The 19,715-nt window shown below is 35.2% G+C and overlaps 1 protein-coding gene across 1 annotated transcript in view; it reads right to left on the reverse strand.

The window, feature by feature from the left end:
• The window catches only part of LRP5 (LDL receptor related protein 5), a 124,071-nt gene that overhangs the window by 47,583 nt on the left and 56,773 nt on the right, over window positions 1-19,715 (reverse strand). Inside the window, exons 6-7 of the mRNA XM_026706677.2 lie at window positions 3,605-4,001; window positions 2,414-2,585 (exon numbers count right to left, since the gene is read on the reverse strand). Coding sequence (XP_026562462.1) covers window positions 2,414-2,585; window positions 3,605-4,001 — 569 coding nt within the window. The remainder of the gene's footprint in view (window positions 1-2,413; window positions 2,586-3,604; window positions 4,002-19,715) is intronic.

A 19,715-nucleotide genomic window follows, 5' to 3' on the forward strand; every position in this document is an offset into this window, starting at 1 on the left:
ATCCTAAAGAAATATTTCAACAAATTAAAAATACCATATAATATGTATTTAGAATATCAAATAAAGGAAGCCGCTCACATAGTCACTTTCCTTGTTAGTACTCTTTCAGCCTCAAAGAAATTTAGTTTGGGGAATTAAAGACAAGAGATGGGAGAGTGAATTTGTCCTGCAACTCAATTTTTGAGTAAGATTTTGTCAGGATTTTTTCCCCAAAAAATGTAAAACAAAATTAAGACACCAAAAATACAATTAAATTTTGAGAAATAATATTAACGTGTTCTAAAATTCTGGACAGTTTTGTATTTTACCTATGTAAAAGTAACCATGCCAGAAGATCCTTTTATTCTTTATAAGGTTGAAAGAAATTCTTCAAACCTGAGCTGGAGATTAAAAGCGCCATTTTAAATATCATATGTAGAAATTACCTAGAATAAAAAATATTTCCCTATAAAAGTCATTACTTTGAAAGCCTGTCCTGAAATACAGCAAAGGCTTTGTTTCTTCAATATCCATCAAATAACTATAGGGAGAGAAAAAATAGGAAGAATCAGGTTGTCAGGAGGATCAATGAATTTGTTGGGTTTGCAGATAGAGGTGAAGAGCCTGACATTAGTGACCCTTGTTATGCCTCACAGACACTGTTTATCACAGCACAATATTTTAGAGAATGTCTGGGTGCAAATTCTGAATTTATTCTGAAGAAAATAATCACAAAGCTTCTCTCTCTCTCTCTCTCTCTCTCTCTGTGTGTGTGTATGTGTGTGTATGTTGGGGGAGTAGTGGTTCTATAGGTTACATTTTATCTTTTAACTATGTTGTTTTACAGCAATTTAAATCAGGAAAACACTTCTAAAAATAGACAAATAGGTCAACATTTTTTAATTATGCAATTACACGGAGTCATTAAGCAAATGTTGACAAGACAACCCACAAAACTGGTTTTGAAAGAGAACTAGGCAATTTTGCAGGCAGATGTCAGCGGCTCTTTGCTTCTCCTTCAGCTGGAACCTTGTAATCCACGTTAATTTGTTCCTGAAATGTACTATTTTCTGACAGAATCTCAAGTTTTCTTTCAATTTACTTTTGCGCCATTCACTTCAAATCAGCTGCACCTCCCGAATCCAAGATACTTCCCCATATACCTCTCTATAAAACCTGCTACAATTTTTTGTTCCCTCTCGTCTCTCTCCCACCTTTCAAACATGCTGCCAAACCAAGTTAGGAGAAAAAAAACTTTTAAGAGCTGGGAACAATGTTACCACAGGGTGCCAAATTTGCAGTGAAAGCCCCAAAGGCTGTTGTCACGCAACGTTTGACAAGGCTCACCAAATGGTTTCTTTAGGATATAAACGGCTTGTGAAGTGACTGAGGCCTTTGTATCTACAGCTGAATGCTGCAGATGGGAACGTTTCTGCCAAGAATGAATAACTGCTGTTTCTGCCATGTGAAGTTTTACACACATAATTAAGGAACGCACTTCTATGTATCTAGCAGTATTTTCCTGCCTGGGAGAGGGGCTGGGTAGGTTTCTCCCCCTCGAGGGAACAAAAAAGTTGGTTTTCTGGAACAATGGACAGCTAAAAATGCAACATACAATTAATTGAAGTACATTATTATACAAGCTATTATACGTTCTCCTACATTTTTGCCAAGGAAATAACACAGTGCTTAAGAAGTATAGTTGGTAAGTCAGAGCACAGAGCAAATGGCCAACCTGAGCATCCACGCCAAAGATCTTGCCTGGTCTCTTTGAATTCTGATTTTTATTCTGTCAACACGTCCTAAAGTTTCTGACATTTAAAAAAGTAGTCTGTCTTAGAAAACACACTGTGGTAACTGCACAAAGAAATATGTCCTTTCAGTATCTCAGGATCAAGATTAATACTCCCAACCTGAAAATTTACATCATATATTTTCTGGATTTCGTTATTTTTATTGTATAAAGTCAGCAAGCCTTGAACGTAACACAATTTCCAGCATGATGCATAAATTACCCAGACAGAATTAAACTGCAATACAATTCTCTTCTGGGAATTCTGAAGGAGAATATTATTTGTTTTAAATAGTTTTCTCCATGTTTGTCATTTGATAATGAATTCCAGACCTAACTTTCAATAAATTAATTTATTTTAATAGCCCAGCTCTAATATTTCTCTACTTCTTGGCCTTCTGACAGTGCAGCTCTGTATTTGCCTGGACAAAAGGCACCCCTCGTTCTCAGTTGAGTCAGGAAAGGCTGGATCCTTTTAAAGTGAAATACAAACTCTTATGCTGGGGTTGGGGATTTTTTTCTCCCAAACTTTTCTTCAGAAACTATCTCTGGTAATGCAATGTTTCCCCAAAAAAACAGGAAAACAAATCAATATATTTTCTCCGGAACAGAACTGCAGTTATCGGAAAAAATCTCACTTACCTCAATTTTGTCAGTCTTTGCATCTCCCCAATAAAGTTTGTTTTCCTCAAGATCCAATGCCAAACCATTAGGCCATCCCAGAGAAGTATTCACCAGCACTTTCCTTTCAGTCCCATCCAGATAAGCAGACTCAATCTTTGGGTTTTCACCCCAGTCTGTCCAATACATATAACTTTTGTGGAAGGAGAACAACAGCAGTGTTAATTCTGATACGCAAGTATTCTATCAAATATATTATTGCATTTTTAAGGCGTGCTTTTCAGCAAGATGCTTTTCCATGAACTGGCACTAAAGAGAAAGATTCATTCAAAGATTTCAAGTTTGTGAGATATACAAAAGGATAATAATATTATAAGGAATAACACTTTAAATGAGAAAGGAAATTTTTTACTTAAAAATCATGGACTTTGTTACCTAGAATAAATAGGCTGATGGTTGTATATTCCAAATTTACTAAATACTAATAATGAATATGCAGTTGAGAAAACATACTCTATTACACTGCCTTTTCGTCGTATGATGAAAAAGGTAATATTTTTAAAGTACAAGTGATCCTCGACTTATGACTGTTCATTTAACAAAGGTTCAAAATCACAATAGCCTTACAAAAAGTGACTTATTACCTACACTTACTCTTACAACCATCACACCACCCCTATGGTTACATGGTTGCAATTTGGGATCTTGGCAACTGGGTTCTGGATCATGTGATCATTTTTAGCTGATTTACAGTGGGTGGGGGGGAGAATGCTCATTAGGGATGCTGGATTTGCTTAATGATCAAATGATTTGCTTAACAACCATTGTGAAAAAAATTGCTATAAAATTGGATCTGACTTATGACTGCAACAATTTACAATGGAAATTCCAGTCCCAATTATGGTTGTTAAGTCAATCAATAGCAATAGTAATAAAGCTTATATACCGCTTCATAGTGCTTTACTGATTTCTCTAAGCGGTTTACAGAGTCAGCATATTGCCCCCAACAATCAGGGTCCTCATTTTTCCAATGTCAGAAAGACAGAAGGCTGAGTAAATCTTGAGCCAGTGACAATATTGCATTCAAACCACTGCACCACCACGGCTCTACAAGGACTACCTGTAAATGTTCCATAGTATAGAAATGCAAAGGCAGACCAACCATCATAGTTTTAATGTTTTAAAGTTTTAACAAATACTTGCAAGACTTACCCCATCACAGGATTAAGCACTATTGCTCTAGGTTCATCTAAGTTTTCTGAAATGAGGATCTTTCTTGAGGTCCCATTCAAACGTGTAACTTCAATCCGATCTGTACCAGTATCAGTCCAATACAAATTCCTACCCACCCAATCTACTGCAATGCCGTCAGGATGATTTATCTCTGTTGTTACTAGAGTCTGGGCTCCAGATCCATCAAGAAATGCCCGGCGAATAGCTCTGACATCATCATCTGTCCAATATATGTAGCCCTCAACAGGGTCATAATCAATTGCAATAGCATGCCTAATATTGTCTATTTGCAGAATAACATCTGTGAAGTCCGGCATGTCCAGGGAAATTCTTCGTAAATCTGTTCTTCTAGCGAGCAAGAGAACTTCCTCAGCACCTAGGAAAAAAGTATCAATCAGTAAACTACCAGTAAACAGTTCTTTCCTTGAGCTACACGGTTAAATTATTGCTTATGAAATTCAATTTCTAGTTTTCCGATTAACTTTACATTATGTAATGTATTGCGTAGAAAAAAGGCAATCTGATTGTGAAAGAACATCACAATTTTTTCCTCCAATGGCAATAATGTTTTAGGAAGAACGTGGACAACAGAAATTTCTGCTTCTACTGATACAACTAAAAATATACATTTCCTAAGTACAACTCCTTGTGTGAAGATACGCTCCCTGGGACTTTTCTCCATCTGAGAGATCATCATGACAGCAGGTTGTGTGATTCCTGATCTTACAGTTCACAGGAATAGTCATCTCAATCCCCATCGCCAATTGCAATGCATCTCCAATTATGGAAGATGCACCAGGCAAATGCAGCACTCATTTTTATATGTCCAAAAAGCAAGAGAGGACTGTGTAAGATAATGGAAAAGATGAAATGGAAAACAGAGGTGCACATACAGGGCTGCTTGAGGAGCCAGTCTGTTTTTGGAATTGGAATGTAAGAGGCAACAGATACTTCTGACAGAGTCATCCAGGGTATGAATTCAAATGCCCCTTTTCTGTCCTTGCTTCTGAGGAATTAACACACAGTAGATATGCCTCTATTGAGGTTATAAGCTATGAGGATGAAAAGCCATTAATTCACATTTTGCAGTCCACCTATAGTCAAGCACCAAAATAACACTGAATAATCAAATTCTTTAAAATATTATATGCATTGTTCTAAAGGCTGTGTTCTCTGAACACGATGCAAACTTCTAATGCTTTCAGTGCCTGTTTCTTGTATTATATTTCTTCTAAATCCTAAATAGTAGCCATAAAGACAGAAACTTCTAATATGTTTATGAGAGTGAACAGAACTCTGGATATTTCATTGTAGATTTGTATAAAAGCATCGATAGTTGCCATTGTAATCCTAATATTGTCTTTAAAATTGAAGTTCTAATATCATGTGTCAAAATGACATCTTTCTGAACTACTAACCATGGTCAAGTTCTCAGAGGATAGGAAATAGCTATTAAACAAAACTAAGCTTAAAATGTTGAACAAAGTTGCATACTATTGCTAAAACTAGGATCAAAGCCCAATTTCAGTATAGATCCCTACTTGTACTTGATTATTCAGGCTAATTGGCTGTGTATCCGAAATTCCTTCCCATCCCACTTTTTTTTTTCATTTCTGACAACTAGAATATTGGAGGACTCATATGTTTAATGACGTCTGAATTGTACTAGATATTTTACTACTGAGATAAATTAAACAATACCATTTTAAACAGCAAGAGTGGGATCTGTAGCTATTATATAGTGTAGCTGAATATGTAAAGATTCTTATTAAAATAAAAAGAAGCATGGAAAAAATGTTTCAAAAAATAGTTTTAAAATGTTTGCCTTTTTTTTTTTTTGGCTAATACTGAGCACGAATATTCACAGTGAAGGGATTTTTATGAACCTGAGGGAAAATATTACTGCTATATGAGAAAAACACCTTCATAAATCATTTTCAGAATCTGCTCTTCAAGGTATCAGAGCCCTCTCAAAAGCTTGTTAGTTATAATCTTTGACATTTTTAACATTTCTTTTCAATAGGGAATCATACTGCTAGGAACACTTATATTTCCATAATTGTTTCATGTTTCTTTCATATTTCTTTTCACTTAAATTTTTATAACACATTTATAATAATTAAAATGTTCCCCTCCTTTCCTAATTTCATTCTCTCAGTCTTTATTTCATTTATTTATTAAAAATTCCATTACATTATAATCAGTATTTTATCTATCATTTTAATCACACTTGTTTCATATTTTCAAAGTTCATTTCTATTTCTAATATAACAATACTATCTTATGTACTCTTGCAGAATCCCCCTTTCAATTAAGTTTTCACCCATTATCTCTGTGTCTTCTAAATAGGCTTATACCCTTAATCCTTGTACGTTTTCCCTGTTTCTCTATGTCCTGTTTCTGTCCTTTATAATTTCTTTTCTTTTCCCTCTTCCCCCTTCCCTTTTTGACACCTTCTCTCTCTAATTCTGATTCTTTCTTCTATAATTCTCTCTTCTGTTTCTTCCTAATGTTGTAATTACTTTTCAAACTATTGTTTTTTGGGGTTGTTTTTTCAAATCTTAAATTTTCCATTCTCTTTCCCCCTTTTCCTTTCTTTTCCCCACATAGAAATACTTGGGCATTCTTCTTTATCCCGCCCTTCTTGTTCTACAGGCATTTCTTGTTGTTTCTCATAGTTCAGGATCTCCATTTCTAACTATTGAAATACGAAGCCAAAAGAACCTCTTCCTTCTTGTGCATCTTCTTTCTGTTTTTTTAAGTTCCATTCTCAATTCTTCCAAGAGTGATACCATTTTAAAAACTTTTAAACAACCACCCGATTAATTTTAGTCTTTTAGATCCGATAGCCAAAAATCCAAAAATCACCAAGTAATCCAAATAATCCAAAGCTGTTTCTTCTTGCTTCTTTTTTTCACTTTCTCTTCCTGGGGTTCTCTTTATCTTGTTACAAAGTTTCAGTTAAAATGTACCTTTTAGGAATCTTATTAAAGTTTCACTGTTAATTCCTTTCACTTCCAGGTGGTCTCCTCCATTTTTCCAGATCCCACCCTTTTGTTTTTTTCCTCCTTTTAAAAGTTTTTGAGAATCCAGAAATCTTTATTATCCCTTTGACATTTTATTTTCAGCTTAAATACCTCTTAATGTCAAAGTGGATTTTTGCCGGTTTCTTGCTTAAATCTCTTAGTTGTCAGTATAGGAAAGAAAAGAAAAAAAAAACCCAAATCCTTTCCCTTCCCTCTCCCATTCACTGCTTCAGTCTTCTTTGGGAACAATGCTGTTTTTTTTATAGTTTAAATTCCAGGATACCTTACGTTGTTGCTTTTGCAGTTTAACCCAGTCAACCAAAACTTTCTCTTCTTATCTTCCTCCTGCACATTCTTTTCCAGTCGAGTTCTTCTTTGAGGTGGCCATTTCTGACCACTGCTGCAACCGCCTTCGGGAAAGGGAGTAATGGCCAGCTGGGGAGGAGAGATGCGACTCTCCTCGACCCTGCTGGCAGTCTCCCCACTCTTCAACACCTCTACGGGGTGGCTTAGCCCCGAAACCAGCTGGCTTGGGGCGCTCCAGCGGCAAGCACAGATTGAAACTGCGCATGATCGCAGATTTCAGTCTGTCGCTGAAGAAGCATAAACCTGTTTCTTAACATATTTGCTTTTTCTTGCATTAGTATGCATACTTATTATTTCATTATTTTGTTATGCTTTGTTAAATTATTAGTATTAATCTAGACCAGTGGTTCTCAACCTGTGGTCCACGAACCACTGGGGGTAGGGTTGGTAATGTCATCCATCATATAGGGATTCTGTAAATAATTGAAGAAATGTTGATTTAAATCTTGAGTTAAGTTAGGTCTCCGTGGCTATGGTCCATAGCCACAAAATATATTTATTTATTTTCAAAATTACACATCTCTATTTACATTGTTAACAGTATTGTGTCATCAATATTACATATATTTACATTTATTTCTATACATTAATCCTTATTCCTATGTTCTATAAACTTGTACTATTTATCCCATACCGCATAATACTCTGATTCCTGCTTACCTTTTAGTTCTATTGCAAGTTTATCCATCTCAGCACATTCTAATATTTTTTTATTAACACCTCTTTGGATGGTATATTTTCTAATTTCCAACCCTGCATGAAAACTATCCTTGCTGCTGTTATTATATGCAATATGATGTACTGGATTTGTTTGCTAAATTTCCCTTTAATTATTCCCAGTAGGAATAGTTCAGGTTTAAATTCTATGTGGTATTCTGTTATCTCCAACCACAAAAGATATTTACAGATGGCCCGTGGTGAAGAAAAAGTTGGGGACTGCTGGTCTAGACTCTAAACCATGGGAAAGAACTGGCCTGAATTAATTCTTCAAGGTGCAACTTATTTAGTCAGTATTCCTGTAGTTAATATTAGATTAATATTTAAGCAGCAACAACTGGCATCTTAGCTGCTCTTTTTCCTATCCTCGTGCCTCTTAACTGGTTGCCAGAAAGCTGCTTTGTTGGGTTATGGCTGTCCTTATTATGACAGATAATACATTTCAGAGCACATGGACAAATTCCACATCTGAATGTTTCTGAAGGAGATATGAATTGCAAGCAAGAACTGCCTCTCTCTCTCTTCCTACCTCTCTCTCTTCCTACCTCTCTCACTTCCTGCCTAGTTCAAACTTTCCTGGTCCCTGTTAGTCATTTTTCTACTCAAGAGGTGAGCATTAAAGTTGCAATTTATCTATCTGCTGGATTTGGATTGGTGTAGTTAACTCTCTTCAAATTATATCATTTGTTTTGCATGGGTAGATCAAACCTCAGCCCATAACTCCATATTCATAAATGAAATTAAGAATGGAGGGTGGAGCTGGGGTTGCGACGATACAGCGTGCGATCTTGGTGGTCTGAGATCGCTGCTGATATCTTTGCTCCTGGCCAGTCCTATCGGATCTAAACCGTCCCAAAGAGACAGTGAAAGTGAAGAGCGCATCCTGTCGATCCCAGGGATACCGCAAAGTCCCTGGTAGATCCAGGAGAAGCTCTTCTTGCCAGCGGCAAAGAGGCAGCCATTAAAGCTGCTGAAATTGGGACAGCTCCGAAACGAAAGAGAACGGAAAGAGAAAGTGTGCCGGTTTGGTGAGAACTTTTTTTTATTCTAAGACCTGAAAGGACACCCTAAGGAAAAGAAAGAATCTGTAAAAGTTTGGACAGAAGTGATTAAGCAGCAATTTTAAACAGGAATGTCAAAGTAATGTTGTTTTTTTCTCATTGCTGGATTTTCTATATATGATCTTGTATTTCGAAACTGGATTGGTTTTTTCGTTTATATCTATTATTTTTCTTCTCCTTTTTGATTTTGTAATATTTTAGACTAGAGGCTCCCTTTAGTTATTTCATTTTTTAAAATATCTTTTTCTTTTTTTATTAATTTTTATTATATCCTGCTCGGAAAAGGAGGGGGAAAGTGAGAGCAAAGAAACTTTGTAACACTGCCAACTAGAGGCTTGAAAATATTCTATTTCCCTGTGACCAGACAAAGCTGAGAAAGAAAGAACTGTGACTCTTTTCCAAGGACATTGCTATTTGATAAGATAGAGGGAAGAGCATGGGAGAGTATTACTGCAGGTGCTCTTCTGGGTTTCTATCAACAGCTGGAGTCTGGTGTGGAAACGAAAGGGGGAAAAAGGTGATACGTTTTTGGAGAAGAGAGTTATAATAAGAGCCTTGGATAATCAAACAAAAGTGTGCCCTTTTTACTTTTCCTAAGTTGTGCTATCCCTCCCCACTAGCTTTATTGTATTTTTTAATCTTTTTTTTGTAATAACTATTTAGGTTTTTGGCTTTGTTGGAGCTTGTCTTTTCTTTTCTTTTCTTTTTTCTTTTGAAGTCCAATCTCTATGTTTGCTTTTTATTTTAAAGGGAAAGCCTTAAAAGCCTTCCCCCTCGTTCCTGGTATTTTTGTTCTTTCATCTACCTCTCTGGTTTATTTTTATGCACTTTTTTCCTATTTGAGACCTTTCAATTGGATTAAGGTGTTGAAGAACCTGAAGAATTTTTTCCTTTTCCTTTTTTTTCTTAAGTCTTTTTATTTATTTAAAAATTGATTGGATTAAGGTATACAAGAACCTGAAGAAATTTTGTCCTCCTTTTTTTCTTTTTTTAAAAATTATTATTATTGGGCTGCTTTTTCCTACTATTTTTATTTTGAACTATAATTGGTTACTTCACAATTGGATTAAGGTTTAGAAGAACCTGAAGATTTTGAATTGCTTAAAATGAGTAAGAAATTTACAGCTCCTGGTTCTTCAACTTCTACTTCTTCCTCTCCACCATCTGGAGGAAAACGTTCAGTACAGACAATGTTAAAGCAAGAAAAAGTGACTCTGCAGATGATTATGCAAGGAATTCAAAATATTCAAGCAAGATGACAGAATGTTGAAAAGAGAACAGAGAACATCGAACAAAGAACAGAGAACATTGAACAAAGAACAGGGAAAACTGATGAAAAAGTGGAGAACATCCAACAAATGATGTTGAAGTATGATGAGAGATTCCAAAAAATTGAAGAAGAAGATAAACAAAGAGACAAGAAGATTGGAGATATTGATAATAGATTAACGCTGGTTGAACAAGATAAAAGTGGTATGTTGAGATGGGAGATGGATAGATCAGAATTCTATCTTAGATTCCAAAACGTAGAGGAAGAAAAAGGACAAAACTTAGCTGAGATAATGATAGAAATACTGGCTGAAGCTTGGAAATAACTCAAGAGAAGATGATGGATGGAATAGATGAGGTTTATCGAGTTTTCACAAGATATGTGATGAGAAATAGCTTACCAAGAGAAGTTCACATTAGATTTACAAAGAAAGCCATTAAAATGCAAATATTGCAAGTGGCAAAAGAGAAAACATTGAAATACAAAGACAAGGAGATTGTGGTCTTGAAACAAATACCCAGAAGAGTGAGAGAGATGAGAAGAGAATACCAATTCCTGACTAAAATGCTACTTTAAAAAGAGGTGAATTATAGATGGCTGATTCCAGAAGGTTTAATGTTCACATGGCAAGAACAGAGACAGAGAATTGACTCAATTGAGAAAGCGGAATTATTTTATACAGAATTTTTTGGAGGGAAAGAGGAAGAGGCAGAAAAAGAGATCTTACTAATTGAATTCCAAGAGGACTGCCAAATGGCGACTGAAAAAGAAGAAGTCGCAGTAGGTGGAAAGGCGGAAGCCAAAGAACAACGTGAACTAAGATCTACGAGAGTTGCTAAACTTAACTATAAAATATAACCATGGAAGAGAAAAAATTGATTACAATTAATATAAATGGACTTAACTCAGCCGCTAAAAGAAGGAAAACCTTTCATAAATTAGACAAATTAAAATTTGATATCATTTGTCTATAAGTAGTACATATTAAAAAACATGAACAATTGTTGGTACAGCCAAAATTAGGGAAAATATTTACTTCCTTGGCACAATGTAAGAAAAGAGGAGTGGTTTTATATATTAAAGAGACCATCCCAGCAAAATTGATCTATACCGATGATGATGGAAGAATACTAATGGTGGAAATAATGGAAAATAATATGAAAACACTCCTGATTGCAATTTATGCTCCAAATGACAAACAAGAAGAATTCTACAAAAAATTACATATGAAAATAATTGAACTGGACTATGCTAATATGGTTATGATGGGAGATTTTAATGGAATTGTAGACAATAAATTGGACTATACAGCACAGAAAACAATAAAGCAAAACAGAAAGACTCTCCCTAAATCTTTTTTTAAAATGGTAGATGAAATAAACTTAAAAGATACATGAAGAGAAAGAAATGCTAAAACTAAACAATACAGCTTCTATTCAAATAGACACTTATCATGGTCCAGAATAGATATGATATGGATGTCAACAGAATTAATATCTAACATTCAAGAAATAAATATTGAAACAAGTACTTGGGCAGATCACAATCCAATGACAATTAAATGGAAAGGACAAAAAAGAAGATCTAGATGGACGTTAAATAATACTATTTTAAAGGAAAAAGACTTCACACAGTGGATGGAGAAAGAATTGGCTTTTTTCTTTAGAGAAAACAAAAAAGAAGATACATCAATTCAGAATGTATGGGATACAATGAAGGCATATGTCAGAGGCTTCTTAATAGACTATACAAGGAAAAGGAATACTATGAAAAGGCTAGCCGCTAAGGCCCTAGAAGATAAGCATAAAAGACTTGAAAAAGAGCTACAGAAAATGCCACAGAAAAAGGACATCAAGCTAAAAATGGATATAATTAAACACAAAATGGGTCAAATAGAAAAAGAAGAATTAGCACAGAAAATTAGAGGTGCTAAACAGAACTACTTTGAAGACGCAAACAAATCAGGTAGATGGTTAGCATACAAATTGAGAAAGGAGAAAAAATCAAGGAAAATATTGCAATTAATAGATGACCAAGGCCAGGGTTGCCATGGTAGCAAAGAGAAGAAGGAAATCATTCAAGACTTCTATGGGAAATTATATATGCAAGAGAATACTGATGAGGAAAGAGTTAAGCAGTACTTACAGAATGCTAATTTACTTCAGATACCTAAAGAGGCTGAAAAAAATGTTAGAAAGCAATATAACAATGATGGAGTTAACTGAAGCACTCAAGAAGCAAAATAATGGAAAGGCACCAGGCCCAGACGGACTTCCGGCAGAATTTTATAAAACATTACAAGAATTGTTGAATCTTCCATTGCTAGAAGTTATGAATGAAGTTATGTTAAAGAAGAAGATACCTAAATCATGGTCAGAAGCCTATATTACACTTATTCCAAAAGAGGAGGCCAACCTATTACAAATTAAGAACTATAGACCCATTTCTCTACTAAACGCAGATTATAAAATCTTTGCTTCAATATTGGCAGAAAGACTTAAAAAATATTTAAATAATTTTATCCATCCTGATCAAAATGGATTTCTGCCAAAGACACAAATTAAAGACAATATGAGAGTAATCTTGGATACTTTGGAATATTACGAGGCACATCTTGAAAAACAAATGGCTCTGATATTTCTAGACGCACAGAAGGCATTTGATAATGTGAATTGGCGATTCATGTTATTACTGTTGGAACAGATAGGTTTTGCTAGAAAATTTATTCAAGCAATAGAAGCTATATACTATAAGCAAACGGCAAAGGTAATGATAGAGGGAGAACTGACAGACTCTATTAATATAAGAAAAGGAACAAGACAAGGGTGCCCACTATCACCTTTGTTGTTTGTGTTAACTTTGGAAGTGCTAAACAGAAATATTAGAGATGAAAAGAATATAAAAGGAATGAAAATCAAAAAGGAAGAATTTAAGCTGCAAGATGATCTGGTTTTCATCTTAGAAGACCCTTTAGAAACAGCATCAAAATTGATAGAAAAGATAAGAGACATATGGAAAGGTGGCTGGTTTGAAAATAAATAAAGACGAAGATTTTGACAAAGAATATGCTGTTAAGACAAAAGGAAGAAATGGCAGATCTACTGAAAATTCAGGTCACAAATAAGATTAAGTACTTGGGGATATATTTGACAGCAAGATGTAGTACATTAAAAGAGAATAATTATATTAAACTTAAACAGCAGATAACACTAGATTTGGCGAAATGGGAAAACTTACAACTGTCACTAATAGGGAGAATTTCAACAATCAAGATGAATATATTACCCAGAATTTTATATTTGCTTCAAACAATTCCAATTAGGCTTGGAAAAGACTACTTTGAAGATTTAAATAAAATTGTGTTGAAATATATATGGCAAGGTAAGAAAGCGAGAATAAAGTTAAAACTTTTGCAAGATGCTAGAATTAGAGGAGGATTTGGTTTGCCTAATTGGGAGTTGTACTACCAAGCTACAAATCTGATGTGGGTTAAGAAATGGATAACACTAAGAAATACTAGATTGTTGACATTAGAAGGACATGATCTGTTGTTGGGGTGGCATGCTTTTTTATGGTACAAAGGAACTAAAACACAGGGGTAGTTTAGAAGACATTATATATGGGAGTCTCTGTGGTTAAACTGGGAGAAGATTAAAAGACAATATTATTTGAAAATTCCAGTCTGGTTATCGACTATTGAAGCATTTTCGTATCCTATAATATATAAAAAGGAACAGTTAGATATGGTGAAATATAGAATGAAAAGGGTGAACTTAAATCTATGCAAAAACTAGAGGAACAAGGTATAAAGATGAATTGGTTTTCATATGCGCAAATACATTCAAGGTATGATAAAGATTCTAAAATAGAAGGTTTCTATGATAAATTGACTGATTTAGATAAGATTTTGACAGGTACTGATGAAAAGGTGATTAAAAAATTATATGAATATTTATTAGAAATTAAATTAGAAGAAGAACAAGTTAAAGAAACTATGATTGCTTGGGGGAAGAATTTTGGATATGAGATTGATTTAGAGAAATGGCAAAAATGGTGGTCTCAAAATTATAAAATGACAATGTCAACAGCATATAAAGAAAATTTGTATAAGATGTTTTACAGGTGGCATTTCCCCCCAACAAGAATAGCAAGAATGTTCAAGAATAAATCCGAAAAATGTTGGAAATGTCATCAGACACCTGCCTCATATTACCATATGTGGTGGACTTGTGCGGATGCTAAAAAATACTGGACTAAAATCCACATGTGGTTGAAAAAAATGACGATAAAAACATATAGACTTAAAACCAGAGATATTTTTTATTGGGAATTTTACCTGAAACATATAGTAAAGACTTGAAATACCTGATTGTAAATGTATTAAAAGAGGCTAGGATTGTATTTGCTAAAAACTGGAAAAATGAGAAAATACCATCACAGGAGGAAATCATTAAAAAAATATTGGAATGTGCTGAAATGAGTAGATTGACATTTGAAATTAGAGAACAAGAGGATAAACAATTTTATAAAATTTGGGATCTTTTCTATCAATGGTTAGACAATAAAGTACAGTAATGAAATATGTAGACTTTTAGAAAATAATAAATATATAAAGATGTACTTCTTTCTTATTCTATCTACAAAATGATTTTAGGATAGATTTGGGATGATAATATGAACTGTTATAAAATAAACTAAGTAAATTATGGTTATCTTGTAAAACATGAATGAATAAAAGTATAGTCAAATGATTGATTAATAATGATACTAAGGTATTTAATTTTTGATTGACAATATGAGAGTACATGTAATGTAATTGTAATTGAAGACTACGAAATGGAAGTACAAAACAATTTGTAATCCAACCGGCACACTGTATGTACACCTATGGAAGATAGCTTGATGTTTTTATGTTTTGTTTGTTTATGTTTGTTTTTAAAAAATCAATAACATTTATAAAAAAAATAAATGAAATGAAATGAAGAATGAATCTTGGTCTGATATCCAATGTTCTGCTTTATACTGCACCATGTAGCTTTTTAGCAAGCCACTATCTTCTGCAATAGCTTCATGAGCTCTTCAAATGAAGCACTCTTAAAGTTAATAGTTTATTAAGGATAGTTGCATGTAGCGTTTAAGTTTCAGTTTCCACTGATAGTTGGAAAGGTTCAAGATTGTAAACAGGATTATCAACATCGTACTTGTCTGTAGCATCTTGAAGGCATATCTTTTCCTGGGATTACCTGCCAGATTGTTTCTAGGAAAGAGTGCAGCTTCATTACAACATTTTTTATAGTAATTTTACTAAAAACTCCTGTCAGCCTTGGAAGCCAAGTTTTACTTGGAAGCTTTGAGGCTGCCACATTTAGTGCCTGACAACGACAATTAAAAGAAAAAACTAATACAAAGTGAAAAAAATAAAAATAACTTACCCCTTCATAACAATGAATATAAATATTTTAGTAATTTACCACCTTCTCCTAAAATACAACATATTATCTCTTCTTCCTATATCTCATCTCTTATCCATAAACAAATCTTGTCATTGGGTGAGGGTTGGCAAAAGTCCATTAAGGATATCTATAAAATCTATTTTACCCTTGGTCAAATAACACTTTATACTCCTTCCTTTTTAACATTTTTTTATTTTTATTCCCTAGAATTAGATTTCTTTTCATTTTCATTGTCCCTTCCCACAAAATCCTTCAAAATTTTAGCAAGACTCACTCTTTTGTAAATCTAGTATCAGAAAGTTGCCCAGATAACTCTTTTACTTTATTATTTCTTAAGACATCAGGACATTTTATTTCTACCTCTAGTATAGCATTTTTACCATGTCATTTTTGTAGTCTGTTATTTTTAAATCCACTTTCAAATCAGTTTGGTTTCTCTTCAATAAAATCTTTCAGATATAGTCTATTTATAATTGCAGTCATTTTAAAACTTAACTTCTGGGTCCACTGTTTTACAAATATCCTCAATACATCTGATATTAAAAGTATTTTGCTCCATTCCGTATCAGTAAGTCAAGTTTAAGTATTCTTTAATTGAATCTTTAGTTCCTTCTGGTTCCCTCTAGTGTCCAATTTTTAATGTCCCATCCTATCATGTTTTTGTTATGATTTCTAGTAGCTAAAAAGTAGTTAAAAATCAATCGGGTGACCAGGTCTCTCCTTGGTAAGAAGAAGTCAGGACAGCCCTTACAGGGTCACTGAGAGGAATACTCTTGGCATCTGTCTGATACAGTTGCTCAACTTTGTTTGGAGCTGAATTCTGGCTGAGCAGATTCTTTGGAGGTGATGAAAACATGTCTGAACCTTGTTAACTGAGAGGAGTTTGAACCAGTTGCTCTTGAGGAAGTAGGCAGGGTCCTTGGGGCCGTGAGCTTGGCCACCTGGGTTTTGGCCCCATTCTCCTGCTGTTTGGTTAAGGCCCCTCAAGAGGTGAAATATGATTGGGCACAATAATGATTAATGACTCTTTGCAGGAGAGGATGATACCGCTCTCCCTGAAGGAGGCAGTGGTGAGTCCCCTTCTCAAGGGGCCATCTTTGTATCCAACAGTATTAGGCAACTTTTGCTCAGTCTCCAATCTTCTCCTTTTTAGAGAAGGCTGCTGAAAGGATTGCAGATGCACAGCTACAAAGGCCCCTGGATGAAGCAGATTATGTGGCTCCCTTTCAGCCTAGGTTCAGGCTGGGGCGTAACACTGAAACAAGCATTGGCCACACTTGTTGATGAAACTTTGGAAGGCTCACAGTGGGGATGGTCTTCCTGGACATCTCAGCAGCTTTCAATAGCATTGACCATGCTACTTTTCGACCAGCTTCAGTGCTTGGGAATAGGAAGTTCTCTGTTATGGTGGTTCTTCTCCTTTGCACCCCCACCCACAATATTGCCTTTTGATTCTCTGAGATCACTATGGCAGCTTGACAATAATTAAAAACTGGTTAGGAAACAAAAATAAAATCACATGAATAAATCTGCCCAGGAATTTAAAAATCAAAAGATAATCAGCAAAATTCCATAGAAAATGATCTTATCCATCTTCAGCTTGACAATCCCATGGGCTATCAAACAAAACTGTAAAGAACTTTCCCATGCATAAACCCTACAAATGTGCAAAATTTACTTCGTTTTCCTTAATTTACAACCAGCATGGCTATGGGTTGCTCAAGAGCAAGGAGGTGAGGACTGGCAGGAGGGGGAGCAGATTTTAAAAGTATCAAATAGACCTGCTGAACTTGCTCCAACCATCAACAAATTGAAATGCCCAACCTGTGGCCATACATTTGCCCCAGGATTACCCAGGAGTGGATTTTGAATTAAGAAAACATGGGTCAGAATACAGCTTAATTGCTAGTTAAGAAATGCGTATAATACTCTCTAAAATGCAATGGAGGAATGTGCAATTTATAGCCCACATACCAGATAACGGCTGCCAAGTTCCTTTTACAGACCCTGGGCTGTCTGCACTGCCTAAAATATCCCCCGGCTGTGCCATGGCCACCTAAGCTCTCTAAAGTTGAGTATAATCTTATGACTTTGTGAAGTCCAGGTGGCTCAACCAAACCAACAACAGCACCACTGTTGCTATGACAGAGAGACATCGAGACCTCACAAGGAGAAACACAACTGTCCTGAGCAGCTAATGAAGTACTGAAAAAATTGTTTCACCATAAAAACAAGTTTTGCGGAAAGAGTATCACTCCTTCCTCCCTCTCTCCCACCAAAAGCCAAAAGTCTAGTTTGGAGGAAAAATACTTTTCAACTACCAGCACTGAATCCAAGAATATATGGATATCTGTGTGCAATTTTCAGTGGACCAGATGGACAATGCTTTATTTAACTATGGGTACCAGAATGGCTCAACTAAATACATATCCAACATTAGGGGACTGCTGAGTTAAAAAAAAATATTTAAATAAAAAAGGAGAAAACAAGTAGCATGTCAACTCTTCAGATAGGTTTTTTTCTTCTTTTAACTCCATGATTCTATATTTATGCCCATTGGTATTTAAATGATGACCTTGCCTTGTTAAGAGCCAGCAGGTATTGTTACTCTATTTGCAAGTGATTAAGCGCTGGCATAGCTGCTATTCATACATTTGGTTTTATTTGAATTGGGTGTGGGGCACAATCTTATTTCACTTAATTCATCCATCATACTAAGCTGTAACTTGCTAAATTATGGTTTGCTGAATATAACACAATTGACTAGATTCACACAGTATTAGATAATAATCTCAATTCCTGGATATTTGTCTGTGTAGACTTTATGGCCACTTAATTCCCATTCATTGTTTCATTTCTTCCCTTCTGATGCTTTGGAAATGAGGTTGATCCCCCTCTTCTTTGTGGCAGCCCCTCAAATACTGAAACACTGTTATCATGTCACCTCTAGCGCTTCTTTTCACTAGACCAGTCATACCCAAATCCTGCAACCATTCTTCATGTTTTAGCCTCCATTCCACTAATCATTTTTGTTGGTCTTCTCTGCACTCTTTTCAGAGTCTCAACATCTATTTATGTTGTGGTGACCAAAACTGGATGCAGTAATTCAAGTGTGTATATGATGTGGAATAATATTTATGGGCAATTTTGTAGGCAGTGAATTTGACTGTGCCATTGAGCTTTGAATAGTTAACCTTAGTTCTAGCATCTCAGTTGCATAGAGTAGGTGTGGGCAACTATGACCTCTTTAAGGCCTGTGGACTATAACTTCCAGAATTCTGGAGTTGTTGGCTCATGGTCAGAATACAATCCCCCCCAATGCCTGTGAATAGGGCAGACTCCAGATGTTTGATGGCATTACAGATCCTAGAGTTCCCGCTCAGCTAGAAATATCCCCTGCTATAAAGAATGAAGTTTTGAAATTTATTAACAGGTTTGGTTAAATAGGATGAGTCCACTAATACTCACTCTGGTAACTAATGAAGGCTATAGTATAACCATACTACTGTTTTGAAAACACTTGTTTGATATGTATGGTGTAAAATACATATAGCCAGTGGTGAATTTTGATATTCTTATAGTAAGCACAAAAAGCATGGCATTTTAGGAACGTTTCCCCACGTGTTTTGGTTCAGTTCTCTCCCCCCACCCAATCTTTTGTGGGGAGTACGAGAAACTTTGCAATTCTACCAGAGTCCTGGTGGATAATCACTTAAATATGAGCCAGCAGTGTGTGGCAACAGCCAAAAAAGCCAATGCAACCCTAGGTTGCATTAATAAAGGGATAGAATCAAGATCATGTGAAGTATCAGTACTGATTTATAAGACCTTGGTAAGACACATTTGAAATACTGCATCCAGTTTTGGATCATATTCTACAAGCAGTACAAGCAGCCATTCCTCAGATGGCATTCAAAAGGAAAAAATAATAAATCTCCTGAAGTTGAGATTCATCAGCCAATCTTACTTGGTCCTGGAAAATTCCTTTCTTGGCCAGCAATGGAATCCAAAGCACTATTTGAGGCAGCACATATATTCTTACTGGCTTTTAAAAAATATGTCTACATCAGCCAGGAGCTATTTGTCCAAAAAGAGGGGAGGGAAAGGAATAAATATGACGAGTCATTCAACAAGCAAGAAAAATTGCATAATTTAATTACTTTTAAAAAGGGAAAGAGTAACAAACCCAATTTCTTT

Source organism: Pseudonaja textilis, chromosome 1 (genome assembly GCF_049901715.1).
Source record: "Pseudonaja textilis isolate UNSWEBS1 chromosome 1, rPseTex1.2, whole genome shotgun sequence".
Classification (NCBI taxonomy): Eukaryota; Metazoa; Chordata; class Lepidosauria; order Squamata; family Elapidae; genus Pseudonaja; species Pseudonaja textilis.